The sequence below is a fragment of the Caretta caretta genome, chromosome 7, assembly GCF_965140235.1.
Source record: "Caretta caretta isolate rCarCar2 chromosome 7, rCarCar1.hap1, whole genome shotgun sequence".
Classification (NCBI taxonomy): Eukaryota; Metazoa; Chordata; order Testudines; family Cheloniidae; genus Caretta; species Caretta caretta.
The window spans coordinates 65,888,267-65,901,811 of record NC_134212.1 but is presented as its reverse complement, the minus strand read 5'-3'; the positions used below and the strand labels follow the sequence as shown (position 1 = coordinate 65,901,811).

The 13,545-nt window shown below is 39.3% G+C and overlaps 1 protein-coding gene across 2 annotated transcripts in view; it reads left to right on the top strand.

Moving 5' to 3' along the window:
- POLR3A (RNA polymerase III subunit A) overlaps positions 1-13,545 on the top strand; it is a 53,037-nt gene that overhangs the window by 23,029 nt on the left and 16,463 nt on the right. For both annotated transcript variants that reach the window (XM_048857561.2, XM_048857562.2), the window contains 7 exons: positions 2,297-2,461; positions 2,758-2,930; positions 4,329-4,440; positions 5,602-5,720; positions 7,239-7,376; positions 10,158-10,328; positions 10,993-11,106. In XM_048857561.2, coding sequence (XP_048713518.1) covers positions 2,297-2,461; positions 2,758-2,930; positions 4,329-4,440; positions 5,602-5,720; positions 7,239-7,376; positions 10,158-10,328; positions 10,993-11,106 — 992 coding nt within the window. The remainder of the gene's footprint in view (positions 1-2,296; positions 2,462-2,757; positions 2,931-4,328; positions 4,441-5,601; positions 5,721-7,238; positions 7,377-10,157; positions 10,329-10,992; positions 11,107-13,545) is intronic.

Genomic DNA, 13,545 nt, shown 5'->3' with positions numbered 1-13,545 from the left:
TCATGATTTTTATTAGTAAAACATTTATATAACACTTAACTTGTCATGACACCTTACAGAGATTTAAAAAAAACAGTCTCTGCCCCAAAAAAATTAGCATTTTAAATTTGACAAATGTAGAACTTGAAGCTAGACAAAGGAAGGTGATGGTGTAAAAACAGAGTTGCTATACAGGGAGCATATTACACATTCTCTGATATTTTTAAAATTGGGATCAAGGTACAAGGCAGTGGAGAAAAGTGGTCTTTGAAGTGACAGTGCGAACACTTGGGAAGTCAGTCCATTGATAGAGAGCAGTGGGGTGGAAGGCACAGCAAGCGTGGGTGGAGAATGACAAAGCACCGAGGTGAAGGGGCTGGTGGGAGATAGGAGCAGGGCTTGAGGAGCCTTGAAATTGCGGAGAGGGAATTGAATACCTTGTGGGAACACACAGAGCTGGCAAAGGGGCTTTAGCAGAAAGGGAAGATGGGTTTGGCTGCTCATCTTACCCAAAAGGGAGAGTCATGGAAGCTAGAAAGGAGGAGATGGCTGTAGGAGCCCAGGCAGAGAGGATCTTGGTGTGAAAGGGCTTCGGCAGTGGGGACTGAGATCTATTGGATGTGTAGGGACACTGACAAAACTTGATGAAACCATGGTAGTGAGAAGGCAAGAGAGGAGTCAAAGATTAGATTCAAGATTGCAACACTGGGTGACTAGGTATAAGCATTGTGAGTTTTTGGAAGGAGTAATCAGCTCGCTGTGGTCCTTAGAGGTACAGAAACTCTCCATCCTTATCCTCTTTGGCTTCTGTAAAAGCTTGGGACTCGGGTGAGTGGGGGATCAATTCTTTATCCTCCTCAGGACCTAGTATATCTGTCTAGCTGCAAGGGGGTGCTATTAAACCAGCAGTCCATAGCTAACCATTTCTGTAACCAGAAAAATCCTTCCTCAGTTTTAGTGAGGTTTTTATCCCTTGCCCCTGCCACCTTTTTCTTCAGCATGAACTAGCTGCAGGGGAGCAGAGCAGTGTAAACCCAAGAAATATGAAGACCTTGCAGAGGGATGTGACAGGTCTCAGAAGGTGCTGGTGGAAACCCCAGTTTCTCGGTGTCGGCAGCCTCAGTGGAAGTGACAATTCCTCTGAGTTTCTCTGAAATTAGTGTTGCAGTCTCTGGCATACCTGCTCTTTTGTGAAGCAATAACAGTCTCATCTGGAAAAGGTCTTCTGCAAGATCTCATGAAATCCCAACATGGCTTTTACAGTGTATTCAGCCATTTAATGAATATCAATGGTTATTACCTACTGTTCAGCAAGTAGGTTTTTGCATCCTTTTAAAAAATAAATAAAACATTAAGTCAGGTCTGCTGGTAGAGTTATGTCAGTTGCGGAAAGAGAAGTGTGGTACCTGACCCACAGAGTTGCGCTGGCTTAAGCCCTAGTAAAGATGTAGTTATGCCAGCAAAACTGCTTTCACTGGTATAGCTTGTTTGACGGGGGGGAAGACAGTTACTATAGGGGGTTACTATATCAGTACAGAGCACAGCTTTGCAGATATAGCTGTGTCCACACTAGGAGCACTTAATAGACCAGCTTACCAATTCCTACTGTACATGTAACTATGGTGTACCTTTAGGGAGCAAAGACAGTGAAGTGATTTAAGTCCATCTATATACCCAAGCCTTCCTTGAATGGAGCATATTGGAGTTTGAGTGCTCACACATTAAGATGCTTACTTTCTAGTGCTATTATGCCCAATTGCTGACTTGTTCCTAAATAAAATAACTCATCAATGATTCTTTGCTTACTATAGTCACTTAACATTTTTATCAAAGTTAAGTGTGGCTTTTGGCTGGGAAACTGCTTGCACTGATTTGCCCTACTGTGTTTTAAACTATGTGAACAAAAATGGACTAATTTAAGATATTCAGAAGACCTAACATTGCTTTTTATCACATTTAATTCTTCCGTGGGAGTTAGAAAATTAAAATTTGCAGTGTTAAGGTTGCTTTGAGTTATGGGCTACAGCTGTTTCTTAAAAGAAAATCTGGCAATTGAAGCATTTGCCTGGGGAAAGGATGGGAGATAGACTTAAAAGTGTTTGGGAAATGGAGTTGTGGGGGAGGATTGTTTTGGAGACACTTTCACTGCATCCTCTTTATTCAGTGTTCCGCTTCTACAGGCATAACGTGTGTGTTTTGGAGCTTTTTTTGTTTTGACAGCCCGCACTCTTAGGTTACTAGTAATTTAATAGAGTTTAAGTTAAGCTCTTGGTCTCTTCGGGTATCAGGCTTTCAGTATTTTTCTTTGTGCCTCCAGATGTTACAATCCAGAATAGCCAGTTGATGAGTGGCAGTATGGACAAAGGAACCTTAGGATCTGGATCCAAGAACAATATCTTTTACATTCTGCTGAGAGACTGGGGGCAGGTAGAGGCTGCGGATGCTATGTCACGGCTAGCCAGACTTGCTCCTGTTTACCTCTGTAAGTAACCAGGGAGGTGCCTTTTGTTGTAGAATGATATTTTAATGTAAAAATGTAACCTAAATCCAGGAATGTTTCTATTAAAAATGTAGCCTATTTAGACAAGGAAAAATCAATAAGATACAAAATTGATGGAAATGGAGAAAAGTGCATCTGTTCACAGCTTTGTCTTGAATTTCAGAGATGCATTTGCAAATGCCATATAATGGAAAGAAATTCTGTGATGGTTACCTGAATAGAACTCAATGAACTGAACTTCTTTATATGTCAATATATTTTTTGTAATTTTACTGTAGCTAACCGTGGGTTCTCAATTGGGATTGGTGATGTAACTCCGGGACAGGGGCTGCTAAAGGCTAAATATGAACTTCTGAATGATGGCTATAAGAAATGTGATGAGTACATTGAAGCTTTGAACACTGGTAAGCTGCAGCAGCAGCCTGGCTGTACTGCAGAAGAGACATTAGAGGTGAGCGGTGCTTCGCGTGTTGAATATGAGTGCCATTCACTCAGGCCAAGACACTCAGGTTTATTAAATTAAACCTTTATTTTAACTAAAAGCATACCTTGCTGTTACAAATACTATTCAAGTACAAAACAGCAGACATACAGAAAAACGCCATGGATAGTTGCCTTCTCCTGGGGCTTAGGATGTCACAGTGGATTTTTTCTGTGAAGCTCTGGCTGCCCCTTACAACCTATCACATTTTATTACACATCCATATTACATATTCATTACTTATTTCCAATCACCGTTGTGTCCTGAATGTTAAGTATCTTATGTAACTCATACAATACTCGTGTGAACTTTCGTTGGCATGTAACTTTCTGCTGTCATTTTTGTGGTGGTCTCTTCTCTGGTTGATTGTGCGCTATTGTGCATATTTTGGCCAGGTTACTTTGACCTGTTTCTCTGCATAGGGGTTTTTTGTGACCTTCCAGTCCATTTTTCTAACTGCTTTTGACAACAGAATTTATAGATACATTATTCTTCAATTTAAGCACATCCTGTTTTAAAAATGTCATCCTCTGTCCTATATAGTTGTTGGAAACAAGTTTACTTGATGACAAGATCATTTAAAGCAACATTTCGCTCATGTCAGACAAGCTGCAAACTAGGCCAAAGGCAGCCTTACTTACAGACAGAACTGCTAAAAATAAGTCAAATACTAGCCTATTACAAGGTAGTTATCAGTGATATTTGATTAAAAGATTGTAAAATATGCAGTGGATTCTAAATATGACTGTGTCTGAAAACTATGGGGAATGAATCATTGTACTTAAATATGTGCCTAACATGAAGAACCTGGATAGTCGTGTAGACATCATCTCTTTAACAGTTTCAAGCCTTTATCCTCTTATCTAGTATATTTCTAGAAATGCTCAATCACTGTTTTTCTTAAGATCTATAAAACTAAAATAAGATCTCACTTTGGTAGTCATCAAGTCTGATGCTGGTCACAAAAAGCAGTAGTTTCGCCATACTTCTCAAAGTAGAGAGTAGTAGTAAGATCTCTTGTTACTACATCTAATGCTTGCACCAAATACATTTATAGAACATACACAAATAGACTTGACACATGAACAAAGTACATTTTGTGGTGCAATATCTTTTAAATACATTTGCTTACTGTCTTGACAATTTGCCAGTCTATAGTGGGTCTCCCATTCTTAGTTCATTTCACGAAGATTCTCATGCATTTCAAAAAGCAGATTTTCTTTTTTACTCTGAACTATGTTCTTGTTGGCCTTCCTGATGCTATTTTAGACTTCATATTACTGAAGGTTTTTGGTGGCTAGCCTTAGTATATTGCTGTGTGCATATTATCTGTTACTAATGCTAAATATCTAAACTCTCTGGTTCTAGGCCTTAATCCTTAAAGAACTCTCTGTGATCAGAGACCATGCTGGCAGTGCCTGTCTCAGAGAACTCGATAAGAGTAACAGTCCACTTATCATGGCTCTCTGTGGTTCTAAAGGTAAGATTAGTCAAGTTTTGGAATTGTGTGAAGTTGCTGCCTACATCATTTGCTCTTAATTACTTGTTCTGCCTTTGTGCTAATCATTATGTAGTCTGTTTTGTGTAAAACATGCCGTTGTGTAAGCATTGGATTTATAGCATGTATCATGGCTATCAATTCCTTTTGAGAGGGTAAAGCTAGCTTCTTTTTAAATTGACTTGTAAATAATCACACTTTGTTTTATTTATTTAGATGTTTATTGCTCTGCAATAAGAGCATCCATCCAGCACTCCAGGTGTCCTGGGGAATCTTGTAGAAATACACAAATAAAGACATGTTAATTACCCCAAGGTCAAATAACCCAGCAAAAATATAAGTATGTCAGAAAAAGTAATAATTGGGAAGACTTTCCACTTCCATTATCAAGTCATTCCATGTCATGTTCTGTGTTCCTGGTCTCTACTTCTACAAGATCAATTGAATAATTGTTTTTCTTTTTTTGTTTGGAGGTTGTCTGATCTTTGCCATTAATTTCCTGTGTGACCTTGGGCAAGTCAATTGCACTCTCTGCTTACATTTCTCCATCTGTACTGGATAGGGGTAATACTTCACAGAGGTGAAGTTTTTTTTAATATTTGTAAAACACTTTGGGATCCTGAAGTGAAAGCTATAGCAAGTGTATGTTGTTCTGCTTGTTTTCAGAAGGAGTTAATCAAATGATGCTATGTCTGTTGAGAAACTAAAGATTCTAAATTCAAGATGGGTTTTTAAAGCAGTTGATATTGCATCTGTCAACAGCAAAAGACATATTGAGCAATGAAATAATAACAAATGGCATTAACAGACATGGATTATGTGCTGTAGATAATATAATAAAAATACCAAACAAGTTAACTTAAGGTCTATAATCAAATAAGAATGTCACAAAGATCCATGATCCACAGAAAACTAGACTGATTGATTGACAGAGGGGGAGTTCCTTGCAGGGATTATTTACTTAATTTTGATTGGTATCTCCAGCCTGTGAATGTAAGTTTGACTGAATAGGAGAAATAACTGAAGAGTTTAATTAATTGACTAATTTTTTTATGACTTAGTAAGTGGTGCACCATTCATCTCCAGTTTGAACAAGCATCCTTCACAGAGGATTACTAATTTTAATGTCTCCTGTTTCTCCAGGTTCCTTCATTAACATATCCCAGATGATTGCCTGTGTAGGACAGCAGGCTATCAGTGGGTCACGCGTGCCTGATGGATTTGAAAATAGGTCTCTGCCTCACTTCGAGAAGCACTGTAAGGTCAGTAGCCTTGCACTCAACAGGATTTAATGAAATCAATCCATGAACTGGGAATAAGTTCAGATGAGTCACTACTAGGTCCTTCACTAATGGATCTAAGGATCAGGGTAACACCATAAAGTTCAAGTACAACATTTTGAATGGGGAAGTAGGGACAAGGAGCTGATTCTCTTTGCCTTCATTTGTTTTTAGGAATCTTCATTAGCCTGAACCTTAACCGCTAAACTTTTAACTTCTGGTTGCCCTTTTCTGCCAAATAGTCCCTTCCTTTATTTAAACAATACTTTAATATGTTAAATTAATATTTGTTGAAATAGCATTAAGATAACACTGAGGATACATTCATAGTTCTTATATTGCTTACAAACAATAAGATTTTCTTAATCTTTGCCTTTTTTCCTTTCTTTTGAATACTCATTCACTGCACTAAGGTGTCTCATGGGTGCTGTGCTGCTGGTTTTGTTTTTATGATGGATTTCAAGAATTTTAGTGCTTGTAAAATATATCTGCTGGGTCACTCTGGAGTCTGAAATTCTCTATAGAACAGATACAGCATGACAAATAGTATTGCTAACTTCATATCAATGTTTCTCAATTCTGTTGTGCAGGGACAAGTTTCCAGGGTCAAAAGACTAGAACTGTCTCCATGTTAATACAGTCCTATCTGTTAAAAAATGGTATTCATTTCCTAGTAAAAAAAGTGTCAATATAGCCACCTTCAAACACCGCCCTAAGCTCACCAGATCATGTCATTCAGGTCACTGAAGACCTGTCTAGTGGTAATTCTCAATCACTACCTGCCAGGACTCCGCTGCAATTTCTGAACTAATGGAGAAAGTTGCTTACTGCTGTTCAGTAGCCTGAACCTGCACTTCCCTTTTTATTAAGAAAATGCTCCAGGTAATTTTTGTTTATGGGAGAAATACACACGATGATATAAATTCCATGAACTTTACCAAGAGAAAATGTCCTAACTTTAATTCCCCAACCTTGTCCATCTTGTCTGTTACTAGTTAAATGATGGTACAAAGTAGCCTGCTTTAAGGGTCAGTGCCTTTTACCCTCTCCATCCACTGTTCTGCTTCACCGAACATGGGAATGACTTTTCAGTTGGATGCTAGTGACGGGATTAGGAATAGTATAGAGAAGGTTTCAGTCAATCCTCTAGTTACTCAGTTGGCTTAATAAACTTGTAAATTGGCTTTGAGCAGTTTGTTTAAAGTCTATTGAGCAGACACTCATCAATGGCCAAAACAAGCTATTCAAAAGAACTTAGAAGCTCCAGCCATGTACCATACTCCATGTTCCATAGGCCCAGGTTTGGAAGATTCCAGTAGAAGTAATGTCTCTGTCATTCTTCCTCCTCCCCACTCAGAAATGAGTATTCATTGTTCTCCAACCAGGTTGCAACTCAGGAGAGTGTGCATAGACTGAATGTTTTTCTGTATGTAAATGTTTTTCTATTGCAGACTTACAGAATGTGTAGTATATCTTTAGAATTTTTTCCCTTCCCTCTAGCTTCCAGCTGCAAAAGGTTTTGTTGCCAATAGCTTCTATTCTGGCTTGACTCCAACTGAGTTCTTCTTCCATACAATGGCTGGTCGGGAAGGTCTAGTGGATACAGCTGTAAAAACAGCCGAAACTGGATATATGCAGGTAATGCTCAACAGGAGTATAAAGATGTATAACAATCTTGCTGTTGCAAGAGGGTTATGGTTGTCAGTCATATCGTTTAATGTGAGATGCTGTTAGACCTCATCGATCTAGTGCTGGATGTTGAAAAGTATAATCATTCATCTTCTAAAGTGGGCTTTCATTAAGTGACACAGGAGTGTAACTGTCTTTGTATCTTCTGAGTACAGTGACCAATCCTTGTTCATAAGTGTCCCGATTTGCTGAGCACCTCCTGCAATGTGGCAAGTGCCTTCAATTTCTCTTGAAGTTAATGAAGGTCTGAGGGCATGGAACATCTGAGTGGATCCGGCTGACAGTGTCTTTTAATCACACGCCTGTGATGATGCTTTGGTCACTTAGCCTTCATTCCAATAAAAAACAAAGACGATACCGGTGAAACTTTAAACACTTGGTTTGAACCATCAAAACAAAAGGGACGTTGTCTCCATTACCCATATGTAAGCATGGACTGTCCTGGGGCAAACCTGCTTGCCCTACTTGTGTGAGCAATCTCAGGGTCTTCAGTGGGACTACTCAAGTAAGGCAAGCAGAATTTTGCCCCTTCAAGAATGAAAACTTATTTTAAGGTGGTGTGATCTTATTCAAAAGTAGCTTAAGGCTGGCCTAACTTTTTGCTCTATTTAGGTAAACAGGAATTTTCCCGTTGATTTTAATCAGAGGGCAGGCCCAATGTGAGTGCTCTTGAAATTCACATACTTAAATACTTAATATCGTATTGATGTTCTTATGTAGAGGCTTTATTTAATATATTTGGGTGCAATCTCTGACCCCATGTAGACGTTTTAACATTCTGGGGTGCAGTCCAGACCAGTGAGGGGCTGTGTCACCACTGGCCCTCTAACCTTGGGTGCCTCACAATGCTTTGCTGCTGTAGCTCCCACCTAGGCCACTCACAAACAGCATGCAGGTTACCCTCTGAATGTCTGTGTCTTGCCATAGCCCAAGTCCAGCAACTCTGACCCCGGAAGCCTGGCAGCAAACCAGCCACACTCTGGCTTCCAGCAGCCTTGGTAACTACTTGCGGTGTGACCCCCAACACACTTCCAGTCCCAGATTAAGCATGTTCTGCACTGTCCAGCCCTCTCCTGGACAGTCAAGCTACATTAGGTCCATTGCCCCTCCAGGGGCTTAGTATACAATAGTTTGCTACCATAAATGGAATTACCCACACAGTTCAGTTTCAAGACAACACTTGATTGTAAAACTACAAAAAGAGATTTTTAAGTCAGTACAAATGTAAGGCATTAAAGTTAGAAATGGTTACAAGAGAAATAAAGATAAAACGCTTTCTAAACTTAGAATCATAGAATATCAGGGTTAGATGACCTCCTGAGGTCCCTTCCAGTCCAACCCCCTGCTCAAAGCAGGACCAGTCCCCAACTAAATCATCCCAGCCAGGGCTTTGTCAAGCCTGACCTTAAAAACCTCTAAGAAAGGAGATTCCACCACCTCCCTAGGTAACCCATTCCAGTGCTTCACCACCCTCCTAGTGAAAAAGTTATTTCTAATATCCAACCTAAACCTCCCCCACTGCAACCTGAGACCATTACTCCTTGTTCTGTCATCTGCTACCACTGAGAACAGTCTAGAGCCATCCTCTTTGGAACCCCCTTCCAGGTAATTGAAAGCAGCTATCAAATCCCCCTCCTTCTCTTCTGCAGACTAAATAAACCCAGTTCCCTCAGCCTCTCCTCATAAGTCCTGTGCTCCAGCCCCCTAATCATTTTTGTTGCCTTCCGCTGGACTCTTTCCAATTTGTCCACATCCTCCTTGTGGTGTGAGGCCCAAAACTGGACACAGTACTCCAGATGACGCTTCACCAATGTCGAATAGAGGGGAACGATCACGTCCCTCGATCTGCTGGCAATGCTCCTACTTACACAGCCCAAAATGCCATTAGCCTTCTTGGCAGCAAGAGCACACTGTTAACTCATATCCAGCTTCTCGTCCACTGTAACCCTTAGGTCCTTTTCTGCAGAACTGCTGCCTAGCCACTCGGTCCCTAGTCTGCTGCTGTTTGCTTAAAATGCCGATTTGTGTTTTCAAGGACCTTGTTACTATTTCTAAATTGAAGTAAACACATGTTCCGTTGAGACCTGTTTGTCCAGTCCTGCCTAATCGCAGCTATGTGGGTTGAACATGTGCCCCACACACCTTGAAAGCTAACTCATAAATTTAGAAAACTATATATTTTTTAAAAGGTCAGCTTCAGAGGCTGATGTTCAGTGGTGATATTTTTAACTGTCTCTGCTCTTTTCTTCTCCTCCCTACAAGACAGTATACGTGGTAATGTGTCTCCTGTGTTCTTGCTTTTTTTAAAAAAAATACCAGGAAGCAAAGCTGGTTAGAGAAACCACATGATTGAAAAGGCATTTCCTTGAAAATATGTTTGTATTTTTAAAATCCAGATAAATTGGGCTGTATCAGGTTCCAATGGTGGTAAATTTGTGTGTGTGTGTGTGTGTGTGTGCGCGCGCCAAAATTAAATGATATGAGGTGCAGGAAGGAAAGCTTGCAGACCTTCATGTTGCTTTGAATTTTTTATTGCTGCTGAGGTTGATTTTTTTTTTTTTTTTTTTTTTTTTTTTGGTCCTCTCAGAGGAATATAAAATGAAATCTTATGGATGGTGTATGAATTAAAAAGTTCTGTTTTCTCAGTCCACATTCCATAGGTTTTTGTAACTCAAATGCATGGATATTCCTAAAAACCAGTTGTCTTTACTTTCCCCTCCTTTGTTTCAGAGACGGCTGGTGAAATCTCTTGAAGATCTTTGCTCTCAATATGATCTCACTGTCAGAAGTTCTACTGGTGACATTATACAGTTCATTTATGGGGGAGATGGCTTAGATCCTGCTGCGATGGAAGGGAAAGATGAACCTTTGGAATTCAAGCGAGTCCTGGACAACATCAGGGTAAGATTTTTCTGAAATCATCTGTTTTGAAATACATTTAGGCTCTCTAGTTGTCAGAGGCATGAAATACTATTTGGGACATGAAGAAAAGTGTCATGATACAACATGGAGCATCATTCTAATGTAAGGATTTATTTGAAATTGAGTGACTAGTTGATCATTTGGGGTTTTTTAAGATGTTCGTGCCTGATCCAGAGCCCATTGAAGTCAGTGGTTGGACTACTGTTGATTTAATTGGATGATTGACTGGGCCCTTATTTCACACAGTAATGTTTTGAAAATTATTCTTCTGCTGGATTTCTCAGCTCAGGAAGAGAGCCTGGTTTGCTGTCTCTAAGCCTAGCATGGTATTGTGAAACACTTGAATGCTAAACATGCTGAACATCTCTTTTCAGAATGTTCATATGTTATCTTGCCTAAGACTAAAGGTTTTCTGTGGAAGTGGCAATTTGGACTTAAGTGACTGGCTCTGATGATTTGATTTGTATAATCAAAAACATATGGATTGATTTTCCAAGTACATATATTTGGGACACTATTCAGTGAAGTGTTAAGGGACTCTGTTGTCCATGTGGAACACAGAACTAATCTCTAAAGTGTTTAATGTCATGGCCCTGTGATCTCTATATATGTAGAAGTATAACTCTTTATGTTGTTGCTTAAGGCGGTATATCCATGTCAAAGTGAACCAGCTCTTAGTAAAAATGAATTGGTGTTAACTGCTGAGTCCATCATGAAGAAAGTTGAATTCCTTTGCTGTCAAGACAGTTTCCTACAGGTAACTTTTTAATCTTAATAATTATGAAATATCACTTCCCTCATAAATCAAGGATACTAAACACATTGAGAGAGCTTTTATTTAAAAACTGATGCAGAGCTTTTCCAAAGGAAAGTTTTATCCGCTACGAGCAGCAACACCTACTGTACTACTGTCTTTAAGATATTTCTGATTATTGCGTTCACAGTGGGGTGATACTAGCACTTCAGTGTGGATAATTAATTTCTTCCTTTGTTGTCTTGTGTAAATCTGTGTTTGCTACAATCACTTTATAAAGGAAAGAAAGTCTACTGGTTTGAGCAGGGGCCAACCATAGGCCTGCTGAGACACCTTCATCAAATCTCTTAGTAAAAATGAGGTCTAGAGCAACCATCTGCAAAATAGTTCTAGTAATTCGCTATCTCTGAGGAGTGTTAAGGAATAATGTGATATTTGACATATAACTGTGAAAGTACTAATATCAAGAGCTCTTCCCTTTTATCCATCTTTTGTGTAACTATCTTTTATCATTTTCCCTGCTTCCTTCGTAAACACTCCTTTTCTTATGGTTCCCAATCCAACAAAGCACTTCAAGTACATGCTTTGCTATATTGGGGCCTGTTTCCTGAGGCTTATCCACACTCCTAAAAAAATGGTGTGACTGCTTGCAATAGGATTTCACAATATATAATGTACAAGTTTTACGAAAGTACTAGGTAACTTAAATATTGAGAGAGATGAGTAGATATACACTGTCTCCTAATTTGAGTTTTATCCTTCGGTGACAAATGCTAATGTCTACACTTCCCTGCAGTTTGGACTATTCGGGTGTATATAGCAGTGCACACCGAAGTACTGCATTGTCACTCCCCCCATGTGGATGCTGCAGGTATGAACTAAAAGGTTCTTAGTTCATATTAACATAATCCTGAAGAGAGACCTTTTAGTTCACGCCTGCGACATTCGCAAAGGGGAGTGACAGCACAGCACTTTGGTGCGTGCTGCTGTTCACACCCCCTTAGACCAAACTGCAGGGCAATATCGATGAGTCCTAAGAAAATGAAGAATTAACCTGGACTGATAAACTTGAAATGGCCTCTGGGTTATCAGTGATGAGACTATGAATTTCAGTGACTGGCTCTAGTGGCTCTTTGCTATTTATGATGGATCACTATGCTCCAGAGCAGAAGGTGACAAGATTTGTAAACAGTTCTTTATATACATGACTTGCTATCCAAATGCCAGTGCTGAGTCAGTAGACTACTGTGGATACAAATAGAAATGTATACAAATCTTAACTTCATGGGCTGGTAAACAGTTTCTTCACAGCTCCCAGAAATAAATTCTGATCTGATAGCATCATAAAGTTCAAAGTTAATTTTCTTTATTTTATAACTGCGCTAAATTTTAATGCTCCTTTCAGAAGTCAAACTAAGATGTATAGATATAGCTACATCATCTTAGCATTAACTTTTTTGAAAGATTTCTTTCTGACCAGTAAATTGCAAACATTGTTACTTTTTCTTCCTTCCTTTTACCTTCCACCCCCCCCATTCATTCTTGAAGGCATTAACTGAGACAGGTTATGAAAAGTATAATGAGGTAATTATAGCATGCGTGTGCACTGTATGAGCATTAATGTTAGTGCTATTTAACTTAAGATACTTGTGCAAGATCTTACAGTAACAAATGGGACAATATACTACTGTCTGGCAAATTATAATTTAAGATTTCTCCTGCCTTAATCCACTGCATCTTTTTTAATTTTTGGATGAAAACAAAGCTCAGATGCGATGAGAAGGTTCCTGCTAACTAAATTCCAAGAATTAGTCACCTAAGGTTTTATTTCGGCACACCGCTTTTTTCTCTCCTCTCTCATATCAGTCATCTTAACCACTAAGGTTATTAACTCAGTCTAATAGCTTGAAACTCCAGCTTGTTTCAGAAGTACTAGTATATGGCAATTGGAAGTAACTTAGCATCATTTCCCATTGACACTTGGAAAGGTCTTGGGAACTTTGGTTGTCATTTTCCCTTCTCATGCATGTGGAAGACCCTTGAAAAGAATAAATCTCTCTCCAATGCTTCACTTTGCATTCTGTACCATCATTTCTTTGTTATGATAGTTAAAACTAGCTTTTAATTGAGAATGTTAGAAATGTAGGTATGGAAGGGACCTCAAGAGGTCACCAAGTCTAGCTTCCTGCACTGAGGCTAGACCAAGTAAACCTAGACCATTCTTGTCAGATTTGTCCAACATGTTAAAAACTTCCAGTGATGGGGATTTTACAGTCTCCCTCGGAAGCCTATTCCAGTGCATGATTAGCCTTCTAGTTAGAACGTTTTTCCTAGTATCTAACCTAATTGTTCTTGCTGCTGATTATGCCCATAACTACTTCTCCTACCTTCAGTAGACGTGGGGAACAGTTCATCACAGTCCTCTTTATAATGATACTTAAC